We start from the raw sequence: 26,137 nt of genomic DNA, 5'->3' as shown, positions 1-26,137 counted from the left end.
GAGATGAGAATGTGACAAACTCTAATTGGTGGTGATTTACCGCACCATCATTTGCAGCTGGTGGTCATATTAGGCAGAAGGCATCTTTTGATGTGTGCAATCAAAATAGAAGACAAGGTATTCTGTTCCTTCATGTGTATTATTCATAAAGGTCATTACTTCCACCTTTTTCTAAGAGAAGAAGAATTTGACTATTCACAAAACTGTTTTATGTCATCACATCAATGTAGAGATTTGTAATGTCAAGTTCCAGTATCTTTCTCCACATACTTTGCATAAAAAGGAAGAAGTAATGTGGGCTTAGAACACTGGTCACTGTCTCCACTTCTGCAGTCTCGGTATCAGTTATAACCTCAGTAGGATCTGGTACAAAACCAAGCTTAATTGTACATTCAAACATTTACTTTTAAACTACATGACTTTTGCTAGGCAGGAATGCCAAAACTCAAAACCTGGCAATGTCATCTAATGGTGTACAGTTACATGCAGCTCTTGGAATACTGAGAATGTTATAGTATAACTGCCATCTATGAACTAGATAGGTCAGTCTCTTATCTGTGGCATATATCACAACTCAGTCACTTTCCACAGAACCACTGTTATACAACAATAATGCAGGTGTGTTACCACATGTGGGTACCCAGTCACCCCCCAGTGACTAGATCTTCAAGGAAAACCAATTCCTTTGAAAAAGCACCATGCTTTTGTCTCTGTAGGTCTTGGTAGCAAGCTTCCAAATCAGTGATGTTGGCACAAACCACCTCTAAAGTTACCTGGATGGCCCGTGTAATATCAGGCTGAGCTATTGCTCATGTCTCTTGCCCTGTTCCTAAGGGTGCCCCTAAATTTAGTATTTCTTGAAGCTTCGTAACTATAGTTTGTGAATGACCTTTTTTTCAAGTTGAAAAAAGCCATTAAAGTCTTTATGAAATGAATAAAACCTTTACAAATGAGTACAGCTTGTAAATAAAAACTTAAATAGAAATGTACCTTTAAAGAACTTATGCACTGTAAAGTGGTCTGTTTATTGCATGTCCTCTTTATTTGTTCGTTCTTACTAATCCATTTCACAAATATGTGCCTATTCTTTGTTAACCTGAAGATGACCTAGAAAGGTTAAAATGTTCTCTGCCTATCAGTAAAAGTGTTAATACCCATACCAGCCATTCTGAGATACAAATATGTGCCTAGCATAACAAAGCTTTTGATTGCCTCATAAAGCTGTATGATATATAAATTAATTGTTTTTCACCTTTTTATATTAATATAGTAGTATTGTAAATTTATCAGTTATTCTGTGTATGTTCAGTCTCACATAAAACGTGGTTAAAACATTTTTGTTAAGTAGGTTTGGATCCCTTGCCATTCTGTTGAAATTACTCCTGTTTTTCCTGTGAGTATCATAGATGTAATGTTGTGTTGCACATGAATGAAGACTAATATTCATCAGTGGTAAATCAAGTGGTATCTGTAAGTTATGCTTCAATAAGAACAGCTATCTGGTGAGTGGAGCTAATTACTCTGGGTAATAACATTACCTGTGAAGTAAGAAATATTTGATTTAGAAAGTCTGTACATCTCTATCTGATCAAATAATCAAATTGCAATCCTTTACAAGCAACAGTTCAGTTTCCAAAGGAAGTACATAAACCAGGTTTGTTTCTCGTTGTAATAAAGATTAAACTTGTGTATCTTCAGGTATTCGAGAAAACTCAATATTACTTCCAAATAAATAGAAATGTTTTTCAATCTTTTATTATTCTGTGGACCTTCCCTATCACTTTAAAGGAATGCAGTTTGACCTCACAACAGTCATAACTCAATCTTTAGATTTCATATCATTTGACAAAACTCAAATTTCACTGATTTTTTAGGTTTGAAGACAACCCTTTGTTATTGCTGCATTGGAAGATGTGTTTGTTCTGAGTTTAGCTCAGAAAAGAAAAAACTCGTAGTTTCGCTGACAAATGCGACACCTATCTTAATGACTGCTAGCAAATAAGAAATAGCCCACATGCTAGTTATCACTTACTTTAAACAAATTAAGATGTTGTACATAAACTAAAAATTAAAGATAAAACCCTAGAAAACTTTTTAGAAAACATATGGGCTTTATATTTGTTGTCAATAGTCCCACAGGGTCACATTGAACTGAGTTTAAAGTGATGGCAACATTGTCTCTGGGTTTAAAGGTTAAAGGACAGAACAATTTAATTATAAACCACACTGATAAAATCCGTGTACGTAACTTCCACTTTGCATTACATATTTGTTTCGTGTAACTTGAAAAAAAAAAGCGTTTTATATTTTTTTTATTAGTATTAATTATGAGAACATTTAGTATGGATAATTATGTGGACTAAACTGGCTGAACGTCGTGAGAAATTGGACTACGTCGAAAGACATCTTTAACAAGAATACGTATCAAAGTTGTGTTGAAACGTTTAGTGTATGTCCCCTACACATACACACTATATAAATTTCATTATATTTATAACTCGTTTACAAACGTATATTAATGATGGTTCAATATGTGCTACTCGTTAATTGAAACATTATTCATATAAAATTAAGATAAATTATTAATTAAAAGTACTTTTTATTATTTATAATCGTCTCAATGTCATCTACTTGAAACAATACACTTATCATTAATTATTGTTTGTAGTATCGTAAAAATAGATACATCATAATTCTTACTTGAAAGGCCAATGGCTAAAATACCGGACTTTGGATCTAACGTGCTGTGGTTCGTGCCCTCATAAAAACAAAACGTTCTTTCTAATTTGTAGCCTCGGATGTATTATAACAATGACGGTCCGTCGCACCAAACATGCTCACTATTTCAGCCGTGGAGGTGTTATAATATGTCGGTCAATCCCACTATTCGTTGGTAAAAGAGTAGCCCAAGAATTGGCGGTGGATAGTGATGACTAGCTGCCTTCCCTCCAGTCTTACACTGCTAAATTAGGGACGGCTAGCGCAGAAAACCTTTGGTTAACTTTTCGGGAAAAATTCAACAATAATCTTCACTTTTCCTGTTGAAAACTGTAAAATTGATCGTTTTATGATGTAAATAAGCGAGACACTATAATAGAGTGGGAAAGAAAATTAGTAAAAAGTATTATTATAGATTGTGGTTATATTTTTATAAAGAAAACATCCATACACTTAACCTGAAACTTCATAAAAGTGTAAATACATGTTGAACAACTTTAGACAAACTTATCCAATTTACATTTATTTATGCGATGGGATATGCGCACGTATCGCCTCGTTAACTCTGTTTGAAATTGATAGATAAGTTATATTGTAAAAAATATTGTTGTTTGAATTAATTTATTTTCTTATAGACGCTGTAAAGAGAAGAAATTTATTTAGCTTTTAAACAAGCATTTTTTCCCGTTATGAAACTGAGTACAGTAATTCTGGATGATCGATCTTAAAACTTGCATTATATAGTTTAGCCATCGCTTGAGCATTAAATTAGGCCCCGCTTTAAGTAAATATTAAAGCTTTCAAAGGAAACAAACAGAAAAGTAGATCAATAATAAATATATAGAGACATGTTTCAATAAAATTTATGATATTGTATCCTCTATACGTTGATAAATGGCACATCTGAAGTATATTTAATTTACTATATCGTCACTACAAATGCCAAAACGGTAAATTAACACAAGGAAATAAATAGACATTACTGTAATAATTTACTGTGCCCGGCCGAGCGCGTTAGGCGTGCGACTCGTAATTCAAGGGTCGCGGGTTCGCATCCCAGTCGCGCTAAACATGCTCGCCCTTTCAGCCGTGGGGTGTATAATGTGATGGTCAATCCCACTATTCGTTGGTACAAGAGTAGCCAAAGAGTTGGCGGTGGGTGGTGATGACTAGCTGCCTTCCCTCTAGTCTTACACTGCAAAATTAGGGATGGCTCAGGTTTCTCCTCTTGGTTGGGGGTTGTGCAGTAGGCTAACAATCTGCTCACTTAAAAAACCAGCCTGTTAATGAATCCGCAAGCGATTGCGGCCCTATGTTCCTTCATGGAATCGAGTGGCATAATAATAATAATAAATAATAATTTACTACACAAAGTAGTTACACAATTTTACACAAATTGTCACTGGCTTTCATGCTTTGTCTACCCGCGGGAACTCGAACCAAAGATTTTAGCGTTGTAAATACGTAGACATACCACTCTTCCAACTTGGAACAGTATTTTAGAATAGTCTGACATAGCCTAGTTGTTATGCTATCATATCGTTTCGGCACTAAGGTTTAGGTCTTTGCAGACCTAGTAAGGTCAGATACAATCTAGAATTCTTCCTCCCTTTTGCACTATGTTTGATATATACTGAAAACTGATATTTAGAAGTTCCAGTAAACAGAGCTGTAAGATTCACTGGTTACGCGTATTAGATATACACGGTTGTTTAATTCAGTTATTTTTAAAAGTGATAATTTATCACAGATTCGTTTAAGTACTAGTGCACGAGTCATGCGTTGTGTAGTTCAATTGTTGTGAACAGATGCTCGCTGAACGAATGAAATTTTCTCGTTGCCTTGTGTAAGTATTGTTGCACCACATATCTAAGTGTATGTGGAATGTTTGAGACTGCTGTCGTGTATGTGTGTGTGTGTTTATACTCAATGGATACTTTATTAGGTGCACCTACCTACTGCTGGGTAAAACCCCCTTTTACCTCCAGAACAGCCTCAATTCTTCGCGACATGGATTCAACAAGGTGCTGAAAACTTTCCTTAGAGATTTTGGTTCATGCTAACTCAGTAGCATCACGTAGTTCCTGTTGGTAACACATTCATGCTGCGAATATTTTGTTCCACCTCATCCCAAAAGTGTTCAGTTGGATTGGAAGCTGGGATTGTGTAAGCCATTGGAGTACACTTAAGTCACTGTCATGTTCGTGAAACCAGCTTGAGATGATGCATAGACTTACCGCTGTTCCAATTTGGGACAGTATTTTAGAATGGTCTGACATAGCCTAGTGGTTAGGACGTGTTATTATATTGTATCGTCATATCGTTCAATTGGATTAAAAACTTGGAATTTTAAAAGCCATTGGAGTACACTAAAGTCACTGTCATGTTCGTGGAACCAGCTTGAGATGGTGCGTGCTTTGTGATATGACCCATTATCCTGCTGGAAGTGGTCATTGGGAAACGGGTAGACTGTGGCCATAAAGAGTTGCACGTAACTTGAACTAGTCTGGCCATTCTCCTCTAATATCTGTTATTAAGAAGTTGTTTTCACCCATATAACTGCTGCTCACTGGATTTTTTTTCGCACCATTCTTCGTAAACTTTAGAGACTGTAGTGCGTGAAAATCCCAGGAGGTTAGCAGTTTCGGAGATGTTGGAACTACCATGTCTGGCACCAACAATCATTCGAACAACAGCTGACCCTCTTGACCGTGTCTGCATGCTTAATATGTTCAGAGTGCACCCAAATGATTCATTGTTTAGATATTTGCTTTAAAGAGTAGCTGTATCTAATAAAGTGGCCACTGCGTGTAGCTCAGTAACAGAAGTTAACTAAAAGCAAGTGATGTTAGTGAGAGATGTAGTCAAATAGCTCTAAACTGCGTGTTTGTAAGATTATCCACAGAGTGTACGTTGACGATTTGAAGTGAAGTTATCGCAGATTCTGTTGTAACAATATATGTAAATTAGTAATTCGTTTTGTCAGTTGTATTCTAAAGTAACTGAACCAGTCTCTATGAACTTGGTCAAGCATAGCCACGTGGTTAAGGCACTCGACTTGTAATCTGAGGGTCGCAGGTTAGAATACACGTTATACCAAACATACTCGCTCTTTCAGCCGTGGGAGCGCTATAATATGACGGTTATATTTACTATTCGTTGATAAAAGAGTAGCCCAAGAATTGACGATAGGTGGAGATGACTAGCTGCCTTCCCTCTAGTTTCACACTGCTAAATTAGGAATGGCTAGTGCAGATAGCTTTCGTATAGCTTTGCGCGAAATTCAAAACCAAACTACACTGTGTAAGCTTTGAAGAAAAGAGACGTTTATTTGAAGCTCTGTAAACAACTGTAATAATTAACTGTGTAAAGAAAATTTGTATATACTTCTGGCTTGTTTTAACATAAGTTTAAAACAAATACACTGTGCGCTGTTTGTTTATTGTTGAAAATTATCGCCAACATATTACAAACACCTACTGTAATTTTTTAACGGATCTTTCCCCTATCCTTACCAAAAACCTGATAAGGCGTTTAACTCTAAGTCTTATGTGTCGCGGGTTCAAACACAGCATCGTGCTGAAAACGTAAATATCACCGTTCCTTTAAAGTAGCCAAAGAAATGGCGGTGTTGATTAGCAGTCGTCCTTTTAGTTTGTTAATTCTACATTGAACTGCTAACTTAGATAACTCTCGATTAGCTTTGTTCCAAATTAACCAAAAAAGCACAAAAAGTAATATAAATATAGGGCAGCACAAGGATATTCAGCCCATTAAGGTTACTAAATAATGGAATTCCTACAAAATATGCGTAACGTTGTATTTCAGATTACGACAGTTCTTGAAATGGTTTAGCACAGGGGTGTGCAACAGGCGGCCCGCGGGCCACAACCCGGCCCGCCAAGCCATTTAGTGTGGCCCTAGTTGTTGTAATCTAACCATGTGGCCTGATCTGTAATCCAACGCAAATGGAATATTTTTAAAAGCATCGATCTTACGGGATTCCCAGGCTTCGACTCGACAAACTTCTAAAATTATCTTTGCTAGAGAGGAGCAGGCCGAATTCGATTGGTCGGCCTCCTTAGGGCATGAATAGGTGACGTGCACTAGCACTATTGTCTACGACTCAACGTCATGTCCTGAACCTCGCCTTCGCCCGCTGGCGACAATTTTCCCTAACCTCTGCTGTCCGTCATTCATTATTGGTGAAAATTTTATTACCTTTTACAGTTACTACAAGAGATTGAAGGTAAATTGATTATTATTTAGCATATTGTTGTGACTTTACTGAATTTATTAAAATTTTTGCTTTCAGATGCATCTGATTCTATGTACAGTGTGACCTCGTTATTCGCGGGGTTACGTTCTTTACCCTCCCGCGAATAGCGAAAACCGCGAATATTGGACGCAGTTTTAAAACGTATATGTATGCGATTATATACTATATGAAATGCTTCCCAAACACTAATGATACTTATACTCATTGATGCAGTAATAATGTAGCAATATTGCATACTGTTATGTATTTCACTAAATTGTACCGTGCGTTACCGGGCTGTGCTTTGCCGTTTGCGTTGTTGGGGAAGCTGAGGCAGTCAGCCAATAGCAGTCAATCTTGTTTGGTGAAGACGACAATTGATAAAACGGCTTGATTGAGTAAATACAACAGAAATCTCCTCGAAAAGCCCTTTCAGTCTCTGTGACCTACAAAACGCAGTTCGCGCATAACCCGCGAATGGCGAACCGCGAATAGGCGAGGTCACACTGTATTTTGCTATTCTCAATTAATTTAAGTACCGGAAGGCTATGATCAGGATGCCAATTTAGAAACATGTGTTTCTGTCCATAAGAGGTTCCATGTGTAAATAAATTCTATGTTTTTTTCTACTTTGCTATTTTCGTGAGAATAATTTTGTTTTGATTTCAGGGCTAGTAAAATGTCAGCAGTTAAGAAACGAAAAATTGATGATGAGGGAAGGTTATTCAACAGTGAATGGTGCATAAAATATCTTGTTGTCCCACATAATCAAGGTGTTGTCTGCCTCGTCTGTCAAACTACAATTGCAGTCATGAAAGAGTACAATATTAAGCGACATTACGCAAATAAGCACTCCTCCCAGTTTGATGAAATTGTTGGTCAGGCACGAAAGGACAAAATTGAACATTTAAAACATCCATTGAAAAGCAACAAGGTGTTTTACCACTTTCAAGAAAAATTCAGAACTGGTGACAAAACTGAGTTTTAAGCTTTGTGAATGTATGGCAGAAAAGGGAAAGCCTTTCAGTGATGGAGAATTTATTAAAATTGTTTAACAATATTCACAGAATATGCATGTCCAGAGAAAAATATTTGGTGGAGCAAACTAGCCTTTCCCGCTTTACTGTCTCATGCAGGACAAAGATCTTTCAGAGGACATCAAAGAAACTTTGAAAGAGATTGAATTCGTGTGAAGCTTTCAGTTTGGCTTTGGATGAAAGCACTGATATCAATGACACATCCCAACTTGTCATTTTCATCAGAGCTGTTACTGCAGGCTTTGATGTTTTCGAAGAGTTTTTAGATATGGCAAGCCTTTCCTCCACAACCACAGGACAGGATATTTGTGAACAAGTGCTTAAGGTTGTAGAAAAGTTTGAACTGAACCCTTATAAATTATGTGGTGTTACAACAGATGGTGCTCCTTCCATGACAGGTAGGACAAATGGATTCACCAAGAAATTTCTAACTGCAATTGGAGCACAAGACGTAGTTGTAAGCCATTGCATTATTCACCAAGAGAGCTTGTGCACCAAAGTTCTGGATTTTGCAGAAGTCATGAAAAATGTCGTCCAATGCGTAAATTATATTCGAACACGAGGATTAAATCATCGACAATTTAAAACTTTTTTAGATGAGATGGACAGTGAGTATTCAGATGTTTTGTACTTCTCTGCTGTACGTTGGCTTAGTAGAGCTGCTACTTTGAAGAGATTCTGCGAGAGGAGATTAAGTTCTTCATGGAGAGCAAACGTCAGAATGTGGACTTCTTGAGCAATGAGAACTGGCTGAATGACTTAGCATTCCTCACAGACATTACACAGCATCTGTCTGATTTAAACTTAAAACTACAAGGGAAAAGTCAACTTGTGAATAAGTTGTTTGAGCATATTTGTGCTTTTGAGAAGAAATTGGAACTTTTCCAGGTTCAGTTGAGAAGAGCCATATTGACCCATTTTACATGTCTTGCAACCAGGAAACTGGAATTTCCTAATCTGGATTGCACCAAATATGGAACCAGTGTACAAAAGCTGCGTGATGAGTTTGCAAACAGATTTCCAGATTTCAGACAAACTGAAATTAGATTGAAATTGTTCGCTCAACCTTTTGATTTGGCAGTGGAAGACAGTCCTGATGATTGCCAAATGGAACTCATTGAACTGCAGGCTGACATGGACACTAAAAGGAAATTCTCTGAAAACAGTTTGCTAGACTTTTACAAACTCTGTGTACGTGAAAAGTTTCCCAATTTGTCCCGTCATGCACAAAGAATTGCCTCCCTTTTTGGTAGCACCTACTGCTGTGAGCAATTTTTCTCCAAAATGAAGCTCATCAAAACCAAATGTAGAAGTCAGCTGACTGATGAACATTTGACCAGTCAATTAAGAGTGGCAACCACTTCTGTCAAAGCTGATATTGACAAGCTCTGCAAGGACTCTAAATTTCAAGTGTCGCACTAAAATGATCACTCATGCAAAAATATAAAATATTATTGCTTGCATTTTGAGAATTTTTTTAATTTATTGTGCATGTACACGAATAAGCTTGTTTTTTAAGTGGCCCCGCTTGATTGATGAAGTTGGTTATATGGCCCACCGACGAAAAATGTTGCACACCCCCTGGTTTAGCATATGTAATTTCTAGTAACCCTCAATAATTTTTGTTATAAATTTGAAACAAAGGGTTACATTAGAAAATTGCTATACAAAAAAGAGAAAAGAGTAAGCATTAAATCGTTACAGAAAATATACGCATATTCAAACTAATTAGTCAACTAGAGTTGAAACTTTCGACTGATGTAAATTGTATGTTTTTATGCTTTGTTTTCAAATAAGGATCCTGACTTTCTCATACTAATACTTTTTCATTATAAATACCAATACAAGTTTAATAAATTTTCGAGATATTTATATTATCGTCATTTACTTCTCTCTTCTGCATAAAATTAGCAGTTGTTGTGTAACTTTTATTCGTAACATTTTATAGATTAATTTGAATTAAATTTAAAATAGGGTTTAGGGTTGACGAACTGGTGGTGAGTGTTTTTGACTAAACTCGCGAAAATTAGGCTTAACGTGCAAGGTATTAGAAAGTCAGTTTTCAAGGTTTGACTTTGAAGAATATTACTAAGTTGTTTTGTTGAATATTGGTAAAAATTATTTATAATTGTCAGATAATTGACGTTTATAAATCAAAGGCTTCAGTTAGGCTTACCACTAGTTGGTAAACTAACGTCAAACGTCTGCTGTATTGATTACTTGTTTAGGCTTAAAAACGTTAAAGCGTTAAATTTAAAATGAAGAAATGAAAGTTAATATGACTGAATTAGTCAACGTATAATATATTAATAACATTAAAAGTAATACACAAATAAACCATAATCATTTATGAATTAAATACTACAAGGTATATAAGTAAGCCTTGGAATAAAATTTATGAAAACAAAAGAGTGAGTCGTGCCAAAACTATTTCAACATTTTACGTAATTTGTTTCTTTGCATTCAGTTATCGTTCTAAAAATATTAGTAACAATAATAAGGAAGAAATGTTATTATAAAAGCAAGTAGAAAAGTCGAAATGGACAATAATGCGTTACAGTTAACGTTTGTTCACTCTCAGTGTTCCTAAAAATAAGAAAAAAAGTGTTCCTAACCGAGGTACTGGAATAATTTTTACAGTTTGATACTTAACATGAGGAGTAATTTCCTAGCCCCACTCCTAAACAAGTCACTTTGGTTAAAGTTTTCTTTTAAATTTTGTTCAGTTTAATAATAATTTTGTTATTATTAGCTTAACATTATTATGTTTGAGTTTTGATGAGAACTTCAGTAATTTTAGTAGAAGATAATACTTAGGTAGTATTATAAACATATAATAGTAATATAATTATACAAATCGTTTTTTTGTTTAGTAGGGGATCATGTAAATTTGTTTTTCAACAGTTATTTTTAATTTGCTTAGACCTGTAGAGTATAACTTGTGAACTTCTGGAATGACTTGTGTAATATCAGTTTTAATGTGATTTGTATTTTATAGTTTTGTTGGATAGATGTTTATGAATGTGATGGATCGTTCAAGATGAAAAATATTATTATTCAGTGACAGATTGATCTCAATGAACAGAATGTTTATTCTTATGAGTAATTGGTGTAAAAATGACCCCCAAATAGTTATTCTTCTAATGATCCGTATGAATGTTAAATTTAACATTGAGAACACTTTGTTAAAAGTATTATCAGTTATATACATTTTACTGTATCTAAATATGTGTAAAAACAAAAAAACCTATATGACATATTCAAACATAAAAATGAAGTACATATTAAATTGAGACTTGTGTGTTTTCAGTTAATTGATTTTTAATGCATGGTATTTTATATGGAATTTTATGTACTTTATATTTTTAGCAATGACTATTTGGACATAATTGTAAATAAAAAATATGGGCCCTAGATCTTTTCAGTACTTTTAATAGATCAAGTATCATTATAAACATCCTTTCTCAGAATTTTGAGCAGTGGGTAGCCAATGTTAGGATTAGTTGTAATGTGAAATACTTGGTATGATTTTTGCATTAAACTTAAGAAAGACTAGGGTGAATCAAACTCGCCATGTAATCTAGGTCTACACATTTAATCCATGAGATTCTAAAAATTGTTTTCATAAAAGTATGTCTAAACTGAAATGCTAGGTTATGAAGTAACTTGTATTATACATTGTTGTTTTTTCCATAGTTTATTAAATACCATGAAATTGACCATTGGATTGGATACTTTTGCTGAATGTACGAGAATGTTCCTTCTTGTATCTTAAAATTATGTTAATGCCATTTACAACATAATTAATGATGTTTATTTTATAAATGTTCACTCTGATAAGGTACCATGCAGTTCTGTGTTATGTTTTTTATTGTATCATGTTATTCTATTTTACCACTTTATGTATAAGGGATACAATATTTGATTATGTTATTATATATACTTCCGACACCATTACGTGATCGGAAATATATTCTTTTCCACTCAGTAAACTGTTCTGTCAATTTTAAGAGATTAATTGGGCCATACAATATAAAATGTTGACATTCATCGTGGCTTTACTGTATAATTGTTAATATTAATTAATGGATTTTAGTTATATTTATAAAGGTTAGACAGATAACCACAGTGAACACTCCTAATTGTAGCATGGTGTAGCTAGTGTTGTGTCAAGTGATGTTAAACTTTCTAAACTTTCTGTGATTCATGTATTATTTTCTGCTTAATTTATAGTGTAAATAATACAAAATGTTCATGCAGAACAAAAAAAAATGTCTAGTATCTCTTATAAATATTTAGATGTATGTGATCTGTTCTTTTTCATCCTTAATGGTTTAGATCTTTCTTTATGTTCCAGTAAAAGCTTTGTGATCTCTTAACTTGTCAGTGAATTTTGTTTGATATAACTCTTTCTTCAAATAGGATGTTACAACAATCATATGTCATATTAATTAAAGTTGTGTCAAGTTAATACACACACACAGTTACAGATCATGGAAATTTAAACCTTTCAGATTTCACTTAAAAAACAAGGATGAGAAGGCATTAAGCTGTTTGAATGTAATTAGAATGAGATGTTCTGTCTTATTTTATATGAATATTTTTATTTAAGTTTATAAATTAGATAAAAAATAATTAAGTTAACCATTGTGGCAGCCGTCATAGTTGAGAAGTGAATAATAACTGTAAATAGCCCCAATTAAGCAGTCAACAGCAACTGTTAGTTGGCTGGTGCCTTATATTGATTCTTTGTTTACATAATTTGACATGAAAAATTTGTGTTGAATTACATATACTGTTTTTCTGTCAACAAAACAGAATTTTACTATCTAAACTGAAATGTTTTCACAGTGAGACAAGGTTTTGATAATCTCCAGTCGGTGTGGCATGACTTGTGGTCTTGTGTCATGCAGAAAGTAGTTTGTAAAATGCAGTTTAGGTCATGATCAAGTTTGCTAAAACTCATCTCACTAGTCAGAATTTGCTAATACCTAATATTCATTTTTTGTAACTTAAACTTTATAAAACCACAGTTACGAATATTTAATGTCCATATACCACAATGCAGTTTAAAACAGCCATATTACTGTGCACATAATATTATTGCGTCTAGGTGAATTAAGATTAAAAGATCAGAGTTATAGCAGTCGACAGAGTTATCTGAGAACTTTTCTGTGTACATAAGCAACAGCTTGTAGTGAGTTGAATGCTTTGACAAATAATAACAAGATATGAATTCTAAGGTAATTATTTCTTTGTAAGAATTGAAAGACCCACTGGTGGGCCCATGACAGTAAGTATTATGACGTACTTAATCGGAGCTCTAATAAGCCCTTGCAAACTCATTTTATGGGAACTTCAAAGCATTAGTGTAATGGTGCCCATCAGACATTAAAGACTAAGATATGAATATTGTCTATTAATATGCTGAATGTTTGGTAATAATATATATACTTTATAATATATTATTGGTTTAATTAGTGTTTGTACAGTTAATGTATGGAATATTTTGTAAGTTTATATAGTGTGATTTGTAGTTGAATAAATGAAGAGATGAGGCATATTTTGAAAGTCAGTAAAACAGTAGATTAATCTAAGGTGGTTGTATTTTGGGTGAAAACTTACCCATAAAGATGTAATTGGTAAAATTAAGTTAGTGGGAGAATAGTAAGGAACTTTAGTGTAGTTTGTTTATATTTTGTTAGCAGCTATTGTTTGTTATTTTGAAAATGTACACAATTTGTGTTGTAAAGAATTATATGCGAGTTTTGAAACAGTCCTGTAGGGGACTACTTTTTTTGCTGTGACCATTGGCTAGTTAATCCTATATATTTAGTCACAAATTCTTAAAGTTGGAAATATACACATATATATATGTTTCAGAGATACATTGAAAATAAACATATTTCAATTAAAATTACTTTTTTCTATAGAAATAAAACTTGTGAAGCACTTTTTAAATCCAGATGTATCTTCAGGCTATTTTCAGTGTTTCATTTTTTATATAAGAGTAGTAATAATGTTGAATAAGTTTGAAAAGAGCATTGTACTTATTAGTGTACTGACATTTTACAGTTTGGGCTGCACTTCTAATTTATTTTGTTTTACATTGTAGGACCAGTGTGCTGTTTACAATGTCACAAACGTCTAAATAGAATATGTTGAAAAGGTCCTTCATAAATGGAGCTTGTGTCAATTGTGTGTTATGAAAATACATTTTGAAGATTTTGTAACATACACACTTCATTTTGAGGATATCTTCAGAAAGTTAATGTTTGGCAAAAACAGTGGATATCCTCTAAGTCTTGAACCATGTTTTAGCATTAACTCCCTGTTTAGACTCATGAACAGTCGACGGCAATTCTTTCATTTCATACCCCCCATAGTTAATTTGAGAACAAACAGCACTGGACTTGAACAAGGTTATGGCACACAACAAGCTGCAAACCAGCAGGCCCACTTCCTTTCCATCCCACAACTTGGTACTGTTTATGGCAGGGGTCCTCATAGGTGGATAAATAATCATATGATTGGATCAGTTGATGGCTTACATTTATTGATGCAGTATTGCTCCTTCCAGCAGCCCATTATCCAACAGGCCCATTTCTCTTGTTTTCCACAAACTAATGTTGCTGTCAGCATGAATACAAACATTGAAGCTACACAACATGATCTACCCAAGTCTGGAAGGAAAAGACCTTTTGACAATAACATAAACTCAGTGACTGGAGTTTCATTACAGGATCATCGAGGTCAGCCACATGATTTAAGTTTATTAAACAGTTCTGGAATAGTGTTAAACCATTCTGAAAGACAAAGTTGTCCAGGAGAACAGTTTCAGAGTCATAAAGTCAGCAGGGCAGAGGATGCTGAATATCCAGAAGATGTTGAATTTGCATTTCAAAGAGAACAAGCAGGTAAAGTATAATTTGGTGCATTTGTTTAGTAACTACACATCTACTTCACAGCTTCTGAGTGTATTCAAAGTCTAGGGTATTGTATATGTGAAAGATATATGTACAATTTTGTTTAAAGTTCATTGATATTACTTATCATTTTAAGATATTCCAAATTTATCCAAGGACTACTGCTTAAAGTAAACCTTTTAATATTCTTGTATAATAAACTCAACATAAATTTCAGTTGCAAAATTAGTTTTTGTTTTAAAAATGTACTTAACATGAAATACAGCTTTTAATGACATTCTTGCAAGATTTTTTGCTTGTGGCAATATTACACTGCCTAAGAATTTTACACATGTAAGTGTAACCTATTTGTATTAACACAGAGCTCAATGCTAACGTGAGAACATCTGTTCTCTTATCCAAAACTCATTTTCAGTGGCTAGAAGATTATTAGTGGTAAAAATATCTGGCATTTTAATAATTTTGTGTTACTTGTTTAATAATAGATTAATAAAACACTAGATTTTCAACAACAAATAGATAATTTAATGAAATTTTAAAAATGAAATATACTTAAAGGAGCAATGAACACTTCTCTTAACAAGCACACATTGTTGAAACTTAGCTAAATTCATTAAAACTAATTCAGCTCTTGCATGTCACATGTAAATGTTTCAAATTGACAATACTCAATAAATCCTGTCTTTACTTCCTTTCACAATTATTGGATTGAAATTTTAAATTATTACATTAATTGTTGTTTTAATATTTAAACAGAAAGATCTCAGAATTATGTGATTAGGCCACCATCTTCTGAACTCTTAACAAGGTTGTGGATGACACAAATGCCAATTTGTTAAAATACTAATTTTCAGTATGCCTCCAACCAATAAAACTTCACACTTCTACATTGGCAATAATGTGACATTGTCATATAAAAAACTGCCATTTTAGGAAGTACATGTATCATGGTACAAATAAAGAAAAAAATAACAGCAAATAGGAGCCTATATTTTGTAAGTTCTGTTTTGTCATTCATTCATTCGAGATATTAACAAACTTTAGATTATTGATAATAGACCTGTCAAACTACACAAGTACATATGTTAATTGAATTATCTGAAAGTACATTTTCACATCTGTGGTAACTGGGAAACTGTTGATGTAAAGCCCCATAACAATGTCTAAAAATTTCATGTACATTGAGCTTTATAGAGATAATTGGTAACTTCTGAACCCTTTCCAATAAGTTGGTTTCCTTTGTTAGACAAGGAGACTAAAACTGAATACAGTATTCCAGTGAAGCCGAAATAATAATTTCTGTAAAAAATAATTATCTCAGTATCTGTATGAAAAGACCATAAAATTCTATTTGTAGTAATACAAGCTACAGAGTAGTGCTTTAATAGTTTGAGTGATTTGTTTACCATTAATCGATGGTCTTTTTTTTTTTTGGTCATCAAGTGATTAATGCGATCTTGATTCAAATCAAGCCAGATATTTTTCTTATAATGCTCAAGGTTGGGAATAATGCTAACAATATATCATGCAAACCAGAACAGACAATCAAAAACTCAGTCAATACTCTTTACAATGTTCTTTTCTACTATACCACTACACTTTACAATGTCACTACTAATCTGTCAGTACACTTTATAATGTTCTTTACTACTACATCACTACATTTTAAAATGCCCTTTATTAATCTCTAAATACACTTTACATTGTTCTTTACTAGTGTATTACTACACTTAAAACTATTCTTTATTAGTGTATTACTACACTTAAAAATGTTCTTCACTAGTGTATCGCTACATTTTACAATGTCAATTACTAGTATATTGCTACAATTTACAATGTCCTCTACTAATCTTTCAATACACTTACAATGTACTTTACTAGTGTATCACTACATTTTACAATGTCCTTTATTAATCTGTCAACACACTTTACAATGTCTTTACTAGTGTATTACTACACATAAAAATGTTCTTTACTAGTATATCACTACATTTTACAATGTCCTTTACTAATCTTTTAATACACTTTACAATGTCCTTTACTAGTGTATTACTATATTTAAAAGTATTCTTTACCAGTGTATTACAACACTTAAAAATGTTCTTTACTAGTATATTGCTACATTTTACAATGTCCTTTACTAATCTTTCAATACACTTTACAATGTCCTTTACTAATCTTTCAATACACTTTACAATGTCCTTTACTAATCTGTCAATACATTTTACAATGTCCTTTACTAGTGTATCACTACATTTTACAATGTTCTTTACTAGTATGTTGCTACATTTTACGATGTCATTTACTAGTATATCACTACATTTTACAATGTCTTACTGATCTTTCAATACACTTTACAATGTTCTTTACTAGTATGTTACTACACTTTACAGTGTTCTTTATTAATCTGTCAGTACACTTTACAATGTTCTTTACTAGTGTATTACTACATTTTACAATGCCCTTTATTAATCTGTCAACACACTTTACAATGTTCTTTACTAGTATATCACTACATTTTACAGTGTCATTTACTAGTATATCACTACATTTTACAGTGTCATTTACTAGTATATCGCTATATTTTACAATGATTTTTACTGATATTTCAATACTCTTTACAATGTACTTTACAAGTGTATCACGACGTTTCACAATGCCCTTTATTAATCTGTCAACACGCTTTACAATGTTCTTTACTAGTATGTTACTGCACTTTACAATGTTCTTTACTAGTATATCACTACATTTTACAGTGTCCTTTATTAATCTCTCAATACACTTTACATTGTTCTTTACTAGTGTACTACTGCACTTAAAACTATTCTTTACTGGTGTATTACTACACTTAAAAATGTCCTTTACTGATCTTTCAATATGCTTTACAATGTTCTTTACTTATATATCACTACATTTTACAATGTCCTTTACTAATCTGTCAATACATTTTACAATGTTCTTTACTAATCTGTCAATACATTTTACAATGTTCTTTACTAATCTGTCAATACACTTTACAATGTTCTTTACTAATCTGTCAATACATTTTACAATGTTCTTTACTAATCTGTCAATACATTTTACAATGTTCTTTACTAGTGTATCACTGCATTTTACAATGTCCTTTACTGATCTTTCAATATACTTTACAATGTTCTTCACTTATATATCACTACATTTTACAATGTCCTATACTAATCTGTCACTACACTTTACAATGTTCTTTACTAGTGTATCACTACACTTTACAATGTTCTTTACTAGTGTATCACTACATTTTACAATGTTCTTTACTAGTATGTTGCTACATCTCACATTGTCATTTACTAGTATATTGCTACATTTTACAATGTCCTTTACTGATCTTTTAATACACTTTACAACGTTCTTTACTAGTGTATCACTACATTTTACAATGTCCTTTACTGATCTTTTAATACACTTTACAATGTTCTTTACTAGTGTATCACTACATTTTACAATCCCCTTTATTAATCTGTCAATACACTTTACAGTGTTCTTTACTAGTGTATTACTACACTTAAAAATGTTCTTTACTAGTATATCGCTACATTGTACAGTGCCATTTACTAGTATATCGCTACATTTTACAATGCCCTTTATTGATCTAAATTTAATTCTAAATATTTTATGTATTACTAAGATGCTGATAAGTAATAGTGAGAACAACATTTTAACACTTAAATAAACTACTCATTTTATTTTGCTAACATTTAGCAATATTTCTGACTATGAGCATTCTGTGGAAAATACCAGAATTTACTTCTAAATAGATAGCTGACATGTGCCTGAGGAATTGGGAGTTGGTTTTATTACTTTTTGGATTGGTATTGTTAGATTCATTCATCATAGGGACAATGTTCTACAACCTTTCTTGCTGTCATTTGCTGGTGTAATTGCTCCTGGCACCAGTCTGATGAACTACAATGCCCATTTCCATTGTTGTAAACTAACTGATTTCTTGAAGAGAAGGGTGTTAACCAATGAGAATGTCCTTCATGATTGCTGGATGCCATTTTTATGCAGCATTTTTTGGATGCACTAACAAAATGTGCCACAACCCACTAAATGATTCCAGTTAGTAAAAATGACCAACAAGTAGCTATTTGAGAGGAGTGGTCATGACTGTATAAAGACTGTATATAATGCTGTTACCAGGCTGTCAGTGCTTTATATTGAAATGAAATATGATGGAACATTGAGAAAAAAGCCACTGTTAGGAACTGACAATTCATGAGCAGAGACCACATGTCAAATGATATTCACTTCAAATATCATAATATTATAATGAGGTGCCTGAATAAATTAACTAATGACGAGGATTGACTCTGTTATAACAGTAGCCTTTTCCTTCTCATAACTCAGATAAACATTATTATAATTGTTTTAGTGCAGTGTAGATAAATTATATTTAAAAGCTAGAATGATGATCACAATAAAATTCTGGATAAAATCAAACACACATAAAGCACTATTTCCTCCAGTGTCAAACCAGATATGCTAGAAATTGAAATTAGAAGAAATAACCCAATAGATCTTGTTAGTGTCATGCCAAAATAATCCAGTTTATTTTAACAGAAAAAAAAAAATACTGAATATAATGTATTAAGGTATACTTGTATTTATTAACAAATCATCCTTTTTTGTTCCATTAAAATCTGGAATATTTTGATGAAACCTAAGGATTACATATATTAATTTTAGTTTGTCTTAGGGCTTGATTATGCCTACCAGATTTTCACATGCAACTTACTACATAAGAATTAATGCTTAGATTCAACTTATTTCAGCACTGTGATGCTTCATACCTTAAAAATGCTTCACATAAGTTAAATACTTAAAGAACACAACTTACTTTTTCTATAAACTAATTTGTCCATATCCTTTTTCAGCTATAAAAAATTATGTTTTAAGGCATCGTACTTGGCAGCATACCGTACCCAAAAAAGAATCTGAAAACACTGGCTTGGAGTTTACTCTGATGTCCTACAATATCTTAGCTCAGCAGCTTCTTTATGACAATTTAACCTTATACCAACACTGTAACCAGTACATCTTGAATTGGGAAGTTCGTAGCCAGAACCTAATACAAGAAGTAAAAGAGTCAGATGCCTCGGTGAGTATTCTGAGACACAAGTTTTGAGTTTCACATTCTTATAGCCATGTTAATTTTTATTTAGTTGGCTGAACATTTAATGAAACACATGTACATATACTTTGTGTATAGTGTAAATATATTTCTTCCATATACTGAATGTGTTAACTCTTTTAAATGTAACTGAAAATTATTCAGGTGTTAGCTTTTTAAAATATGAATGAAAAGTATTCATGTGTTAACCCTTTTAAATATGAATGAAAATTATTCATGTTGACTCTTTTTAAGTGTGAATAAAAATTGTTAATGTTTTAACCCTTTTAAGTATGACTAAAATTGTTCATGTGCTAATCCTTTTAATTATGAATGAATTTTTAAATAAGGAGTTAATTTTGAGGTTGCACACCTGAACACAACTTTCTCATTATTCAGATAATTTTCGGTATTATGCATCTTAGCTGTATTTTATACTCTTCTATTCAACCATTTCTTAGAAGTAAATAATTTCAGTTAGAAGTTGAAACTTAACTATACAAACTTTATTCTTGTAGAACTTTTGTGAACCACAAAATGTGTTTCACCATAATTTAATAAGCTATTTTAAAACTTTTCTGCAGATTTTGAACCTTAAGTTAATTCATCTGTGATAGGAATAGTTTCACTTAGAAAGTATTAATTAAGGAATGAATACATAGTCCAAAGTCAATAACAATTGAAAAAGTCTTGAAAATTGCAAGGATTTGTGCATCAAAACTAAGTTTTGAGACCTGTCGTCAATTTGTTCTCTTAATAGATGGATCAGTATCTAGGTCTCTATAATTGGCATGACAAGAAATTATCAAATTGTTAAATAATAAATTATTTTTGGAGGAATTTTTATCCAATTATATAACCAGTCACCAAAAAGGAAAGAAAACATTCCCACACAAATTTCTGTAGAATTGGAAAAATGAACTAATTTTTGAACTTATATAAAATAGAATATTTAAAGTATACTGAAATAAAATTTTGGAAGACTTAAAACTTGGAAGGGAAGAAAAATGTTTCTTAAACTGTAAACTTATGGATTGTGCATTGCACATTTGTAACTGAAATAGAATATTGAGTGGAAAATGTGAAATGTGTTTTATGCTTATCTTGGGTCATGAAAACATTTTTCCATTGCTTTGTTATCCAAAGTAACATTATAATATTGAAAATTTAAGCCATAAGAAGTCATTATCTGTTTAATATATGAGAATAATCTGTTATGTACAAAGATATAACATTATGTGTAGCTGAAAGCTTTGTTCTCTAATGTATACCTGTACTATTTATTCTGAAGTTGAGCTTAAAACATTCTTGTGGATATTTTCTCTCCTCAGATTTTATGTCTTCAAGAGGTACAGCAGACACATTATGAAGATTTTTTTGTGCCAGAACTGAAAATACTAGGTCTGTTATTATTGTCTTTTCAGTGTCAGAAGCATCTGTGTGTGTGTGTATACATATTTATATAAAATTAGTTTTTGCAAAAAACCAAAACAAAATATTTTTAATAGAGATAATTAAAAAAGAATGGCACATGTTCAAAATTAATTTTTTGTGTCAACTATCAACCAAATATTTTAAACTGTACATTAATATAGCTTGCTATCAGACTGTTCATGTTAATAGTTTCTGGCTATATTTGGGCTATAATTTTTGTCTTGAATTTTTGCCTTTTTAGCTTGTAAATATATAGCATTTTAGTGATGTGTATGTTTGTGTATATATATGTATTAATTTCTCCTCAAACCTCACATGCTCCTTTTTGTTTTGTTTGTATCTATTGTGGAGTTGGAAGAAATATTCCTCTGTTGTTCAGTTTGATATCCTGACAGTATACTTTTAAATATATATTTTTCTTGAGACTTCTGTCATATGAGTTCTTAAAATGATGAGAATCTTTTGTTTTAAGTGAACTGAAACAGAACAAGAATGGAAAAACATTCTTGTATAAAGAATGTTAAAAACCTTTTTATCTGTGTACAAAAAATGTATTAGGATAATAACATCTTTTTTTAACTGTTCCATAATTTTTTCTATGTATTTACTTGTATAATTATTAATAATTTCTGATCAGAGCAAGCTACCTATTTTGAGAAAAACCAAAATTCAACCTGATAATGAGTATATATAATTTAATTTTTGAAATTCTTACTTATAAAGATTAAAATTCACTGTTTCCTCAGTTTTGTGATATTTCTGATGTTCTAGGTTATGAAGGCTTGTACAAAAAGAGGACTGGATCTAAGAATGATGGATGTGCTATTTTCTTCAAGAAGGAAATCTTCTTTCTTGAGTCTTATCAAACTGTAGAATTTTATAGAGAAAATGTCAGAATTCTGGATCGGGATAATATTGGACTCATTGCCATTCTTCGACCACAAGTAACACAGTCTCAGAATGACATGAAGCTCATTGTAGCTACAACTCACTTGCTGTTTAATCCTAGAAGGGGAGATATTAAACTTGGGCAGTTAAGGCTCTTACTTGCAGAAGTTGATAAACTGGCGTTCCGTGGATTCAACCCAAAATCCCAACAGTCACTTTATCATCCAATAATACTGTGTGGTGATATGAATAGCAAGCCTTTCTCTCCATTATACAACTTCCTCGTTCAAGGGAGGCTAAGGTACGATGGAATTTTATCTGGAGATGTTTCAGGGCAATCTGAAGGAAGCCACAAGGGAAGACCTATTTTTCCAAGTGAACTCATTCATCCCTTGCTGGGGATATCTGAAAAATCTCAGTATCTTAATATTCATAAAGAACGGGTGAAGATAAATTTGGCTGAAAAAATGGAAACTTTATCAGAAATGGAAAGAAGTAAACTTATCTGTACAGATCAAGTGAGCATGAAAGCAGATGAGAAAAATATTAGAGATGATCAAGGCAGTGGTGGAGAGAGTTCTGTACAAACATTCACACAGTCAGAAAGTATAGACTGTGGTTCTGATGAAAGTATTTCTCCGGTGAAGGAAGGCTATAACAATAGTCTTCAACAAGGTAAAGAAGTTGAGGTGATAGACCAATCAACTTCTGATGAGATGATGGTGAACATACAGTCTGATGTCCTACATACTAGCTTTGTAGAAAGAGAGTCAGATGTTTCAACTGACAAAGATGTAAAAAGGGAACACACAGAAATACCAAAACAACCTGAAAAATCCGAACCACGCAAGAAATATGAAACAACTGGATTAATTCACCACCGTTTAAATCTTGTTTCTGTTTATAAGCATGTAACTCCATTTGGAGAGCCTGAAGTTACAACACAACATTCTAAAGCTAACTGCACAGTGGATTATATTTTTTATTCCGTGAAGTACAAGAGAAAGAATCATTTCAAAGAAGGACCACTTCAGTTACTGGGCTGGTGTAACTTACTCTCAGAATCACAGATGAAATGTATTGGCCTTCCTAATGCTTATCAAGGATCAGATCATTTATCATTAATTGCAAAGTTTCGTTTAAATGAGTATTAATTGAATTATCTAAAGTCTAAGAAGAAATGTCAAGACAGGTATCATACACATATACTTTAATTATCCTAGAGACATCTTTAAACATCACATAATCTGATCCAAAACAGGTTCTTAATTACTGTAATGTTTATTATGTTTCTTATTCTACTCTGTTTTCTTAAAATATACTTCAGTCTTTTAGTTGTGGCACGTTTGGATAGCGTATTTCCTCAATACTGGAATGGGGGAAAATGTGCATTTTTGGTTGCACATGTGGTATCTCTCTCAATTGAAATTCTTCATCAAGTTAATTCATTTGAAGATTCTGTTCTGATGCACTAAAACTTTATATCTTCTTCCAAAGAAAAGTTTACTAGTGATCTGAATACAGATGAAAAAAAAATATTTATTTTACAAAACCGTTATCTGCACACAAAGAAGAATATGAGATGTAAAACAAATTATTGAGCTTTTAAAGCACATATTTTACTTTAGTCATTTAATACTAGTATTGACATTGCTTGTTAAAAAGTAATCGAGGTCAGAATTATTGTTTGGAGACTAAACATTTCTTTAATCGATAAGCCACACTAAATAAAGCTCTGTAACATTAAATGTTTCTTTCGTGATGCTAGGTTAAAGTAGGTTTAAAGAAATCAATTAAAAAACAAAAATTAGAAACCATTTAACCCAAGCACCTTCAAGAGTTTCGATGTTTGACCGCAAGAAAGATTTTTTTTTGAAGTCCGCTGGTTGGTTATAGGGTATCTTGTTGTTGACATAAATGTGTCAATAATTTTTAACTTTATATTGTGCAAGACTTATTCATGTAACTAGTTTTATGGTTTGTTAGTTTCATGTGTTCTTGAACTTTAGTATAGTAGACACAAGTATATAGCCAGTAAATTTCCCTGTACAGTTTGATTACACTTTTTACGAATGATTAGCTGTAGAAAGACATGTTGAAAATGTAAAGATCAGTAAGGTGGTTAAAACTGCTAGCGTTTCTACATTGTACGTGTGTTTGAAGACAATATTCTGTTTCTACAAGCTCTTTTTTTTTCAATAAATTAATAAATGTAGATTTTGTGAAGCCCCCTTTTTTCATTATGCCTAAAGATAATTGGCAAACAGTTCAGATTTATTTGAATTTATTGTTATTTTAGAGCTGAGGTCATAACTTATGTGTTGGTCTATCCGGACAAAAATTATAAACGAGGAAAGTATTTAACACTTAATGATTACTTGCTTTCTGATGATGAAAAATGAAAACACAGTAATTGTTTGTTGCCACTTCCTGTACCTTACTCTATCATACCGAATTCGATTGTTTTGTTTGTTTGTTTTTTGAATTTCTTGCAAAGCTACATGGGGACTATAATGTTGGCCAAGACATCCATTTGACATTCATGTACGTTTAGGAATAGTTATTGTAAAAACCTTTAACCAACATCAAATAGGCAAATGATGCCCCACTAATTTGTTTCCATAAACTTTGACCTTCATAAATGTAAAATATCTCGCAATGTTAGTCTCTCGGATTTTCGGTAGGTCTTCCACCTTCATGGCCAGATGGTTAAGGCACAGGACTCATAATCTGAACAGGTCGCGAGTTCAAATCACCGTCAAACCAAACATGCACGCCCTTTCAGCCTTGGGGACGTTAGAAGGTTACGGTCAATCCCACTATTCTTTGGTAAAAGAATAGCCCAAGAGTTGGCGTTATGTGGTGATGACTAACTGCCTTCCTTCTACACTTGCTGTAAAATGAGGGATGATTAGCACAGACAGCCCTTGTGTAGCATTACGCGAAATTTTAAACAAACCAAACAACCTTCAAGTTGCCAGAAACTTCTCCATTGTCCAGAGAATTTTCATCTGTGGTTTGTAAACCTTTTCATCATTATCAAAAGAATTATACTTCTGATTTTTATTTTTCTTTCTGTTCCTCTTTTTCCAACTAAATAGATGACCCTATTGGATCAGTAATAAGCTTAGGAACTTGAAACCAAAAAACGGGTTTCAATACCTGTTGTGGGCACGTCACATCTAACTCATTGTGTAGCTTTACGATTAAATGAAAAACAAACTGACTAACAATTACATATATTTCATATTTTGTTATTCTTAATGAAATTACAAAAATTTCTAAATCGGAGTTTGACTATTAAAATAAAACAGCAAAAAAACTAGCGAAATTTTCCACCATATATTTATATTCCGCAAGAATTTTCTACATAAAAATGTATCCATATCTTTAGATGTTTGTTTTTTAATTTTGCGCGAAGCTACTCGAGGGCTATCTGCGCTAGCCGTCCATAATTTAGCGGTGTAAGACTAGAGGGAAGGCAGCTAGTCATCACCACCCACCGCCATCTCTTGCGCTACTCCGTCTTTAGAAGCACGTAAGTGATACAACCTTTCACATTATATTTGATATTCGGCAACAGACAAAATTCATTAATATTCTTGGCCGGGTGGATAAAGCACTCGACTAGCAATCCGAGGGTAGCGGGTTCGAATTCCCGTCACACCAAACCTGCTCGCCCTTTCACCCTTGGGGGCATTGTAATGTTACGGTCAATCTCACTATT

At 32.8% G+C, this 26,137-nt stretch overlaps 1 protein-coding gene across 6 annotated transcripts; it reads left to right on the top strand.

Annotated features, from left to right (window-relative positions):
- The first annotated feature begins 9,896 nt into the window (after positions 1-9,896).
- On the top strand, positions 9,897-24,625 carry LOC143231108 (protein angel homolog 2-like). Of its 6 annotated transcripts, none has more exons than XM_076465697.1 (5): positions 9,897-10,010; positions 14,129-14,930; positions 19,853-20,076; positions 21,420-21,489; positions 22,294-24,625. In XM_076465697.1, exons 2-5 carry the CDS (start codon positions 14,219-14,221, stop codon positions 23,562-23,564), a joined length of 2,277 nt encoding a protein of 758 aa, XP_076321812.1. In that variant the 5' UTR covers positions 9,897-10,010; positions 14,129-14,218; the 3' UTR covers positions 23,565-24,625. The 6 variants fall into 6 exon arrangements, with proteins under 6 accessions (XP_076321812.1, XP_076321810.1, XP_076321814.1 ...); XM_076465695.1 differs by having other exon boundaries at positions 9,996-10,057; XM_076465699.1 differs by having other exon boundaries at positions 10,002-10,080.
- Positions 24,626-26,137: the final 1,512 nt, after the last annotated feature.

This window comes from Tachypleus tridentatus, chromosome 10 (assembly GCF_004210375.1).
Source record: "Tachypleus tridentatus isolate NWPU-2018 chromosome 10, ASM421037v1, whole genome shotgun sequence".
Lineage (NCBI taxonomy): Eukaryota > Metazoa > Arthropoda > Merostomata > Xiphosura > Limulidae > Tachypleus > Tachypleus tridentatus.
This window is presented reverse-complemented; position numbering and strand designations above follow the sequence as displayed.

Bases quoted from the DNA above. Each gene is read 5' to 3' on its own strand.
- LOC143231108 (XM_076465697.1), top strand. From the start codon at position 14,219: ATGAAAATACATTTTGAAGATTTTGTAACATACACACTTCATTTTGAG. The intron at 14,931-19,852 runs GTAAAGTATAAT...ATCCTTTTTCAG, and splicing joins ATTTCAAAGAGAACAAGCAG to CTATAAAAAATTATGTTTTA. The intron at 20,077-21,419 runs GTGAGTATTCTG...TTCTCTCCTCAG, and splicing joins TAAAAGAGTCAGATGCCTCG to ATTTTATGTCTTCAAGAGGT.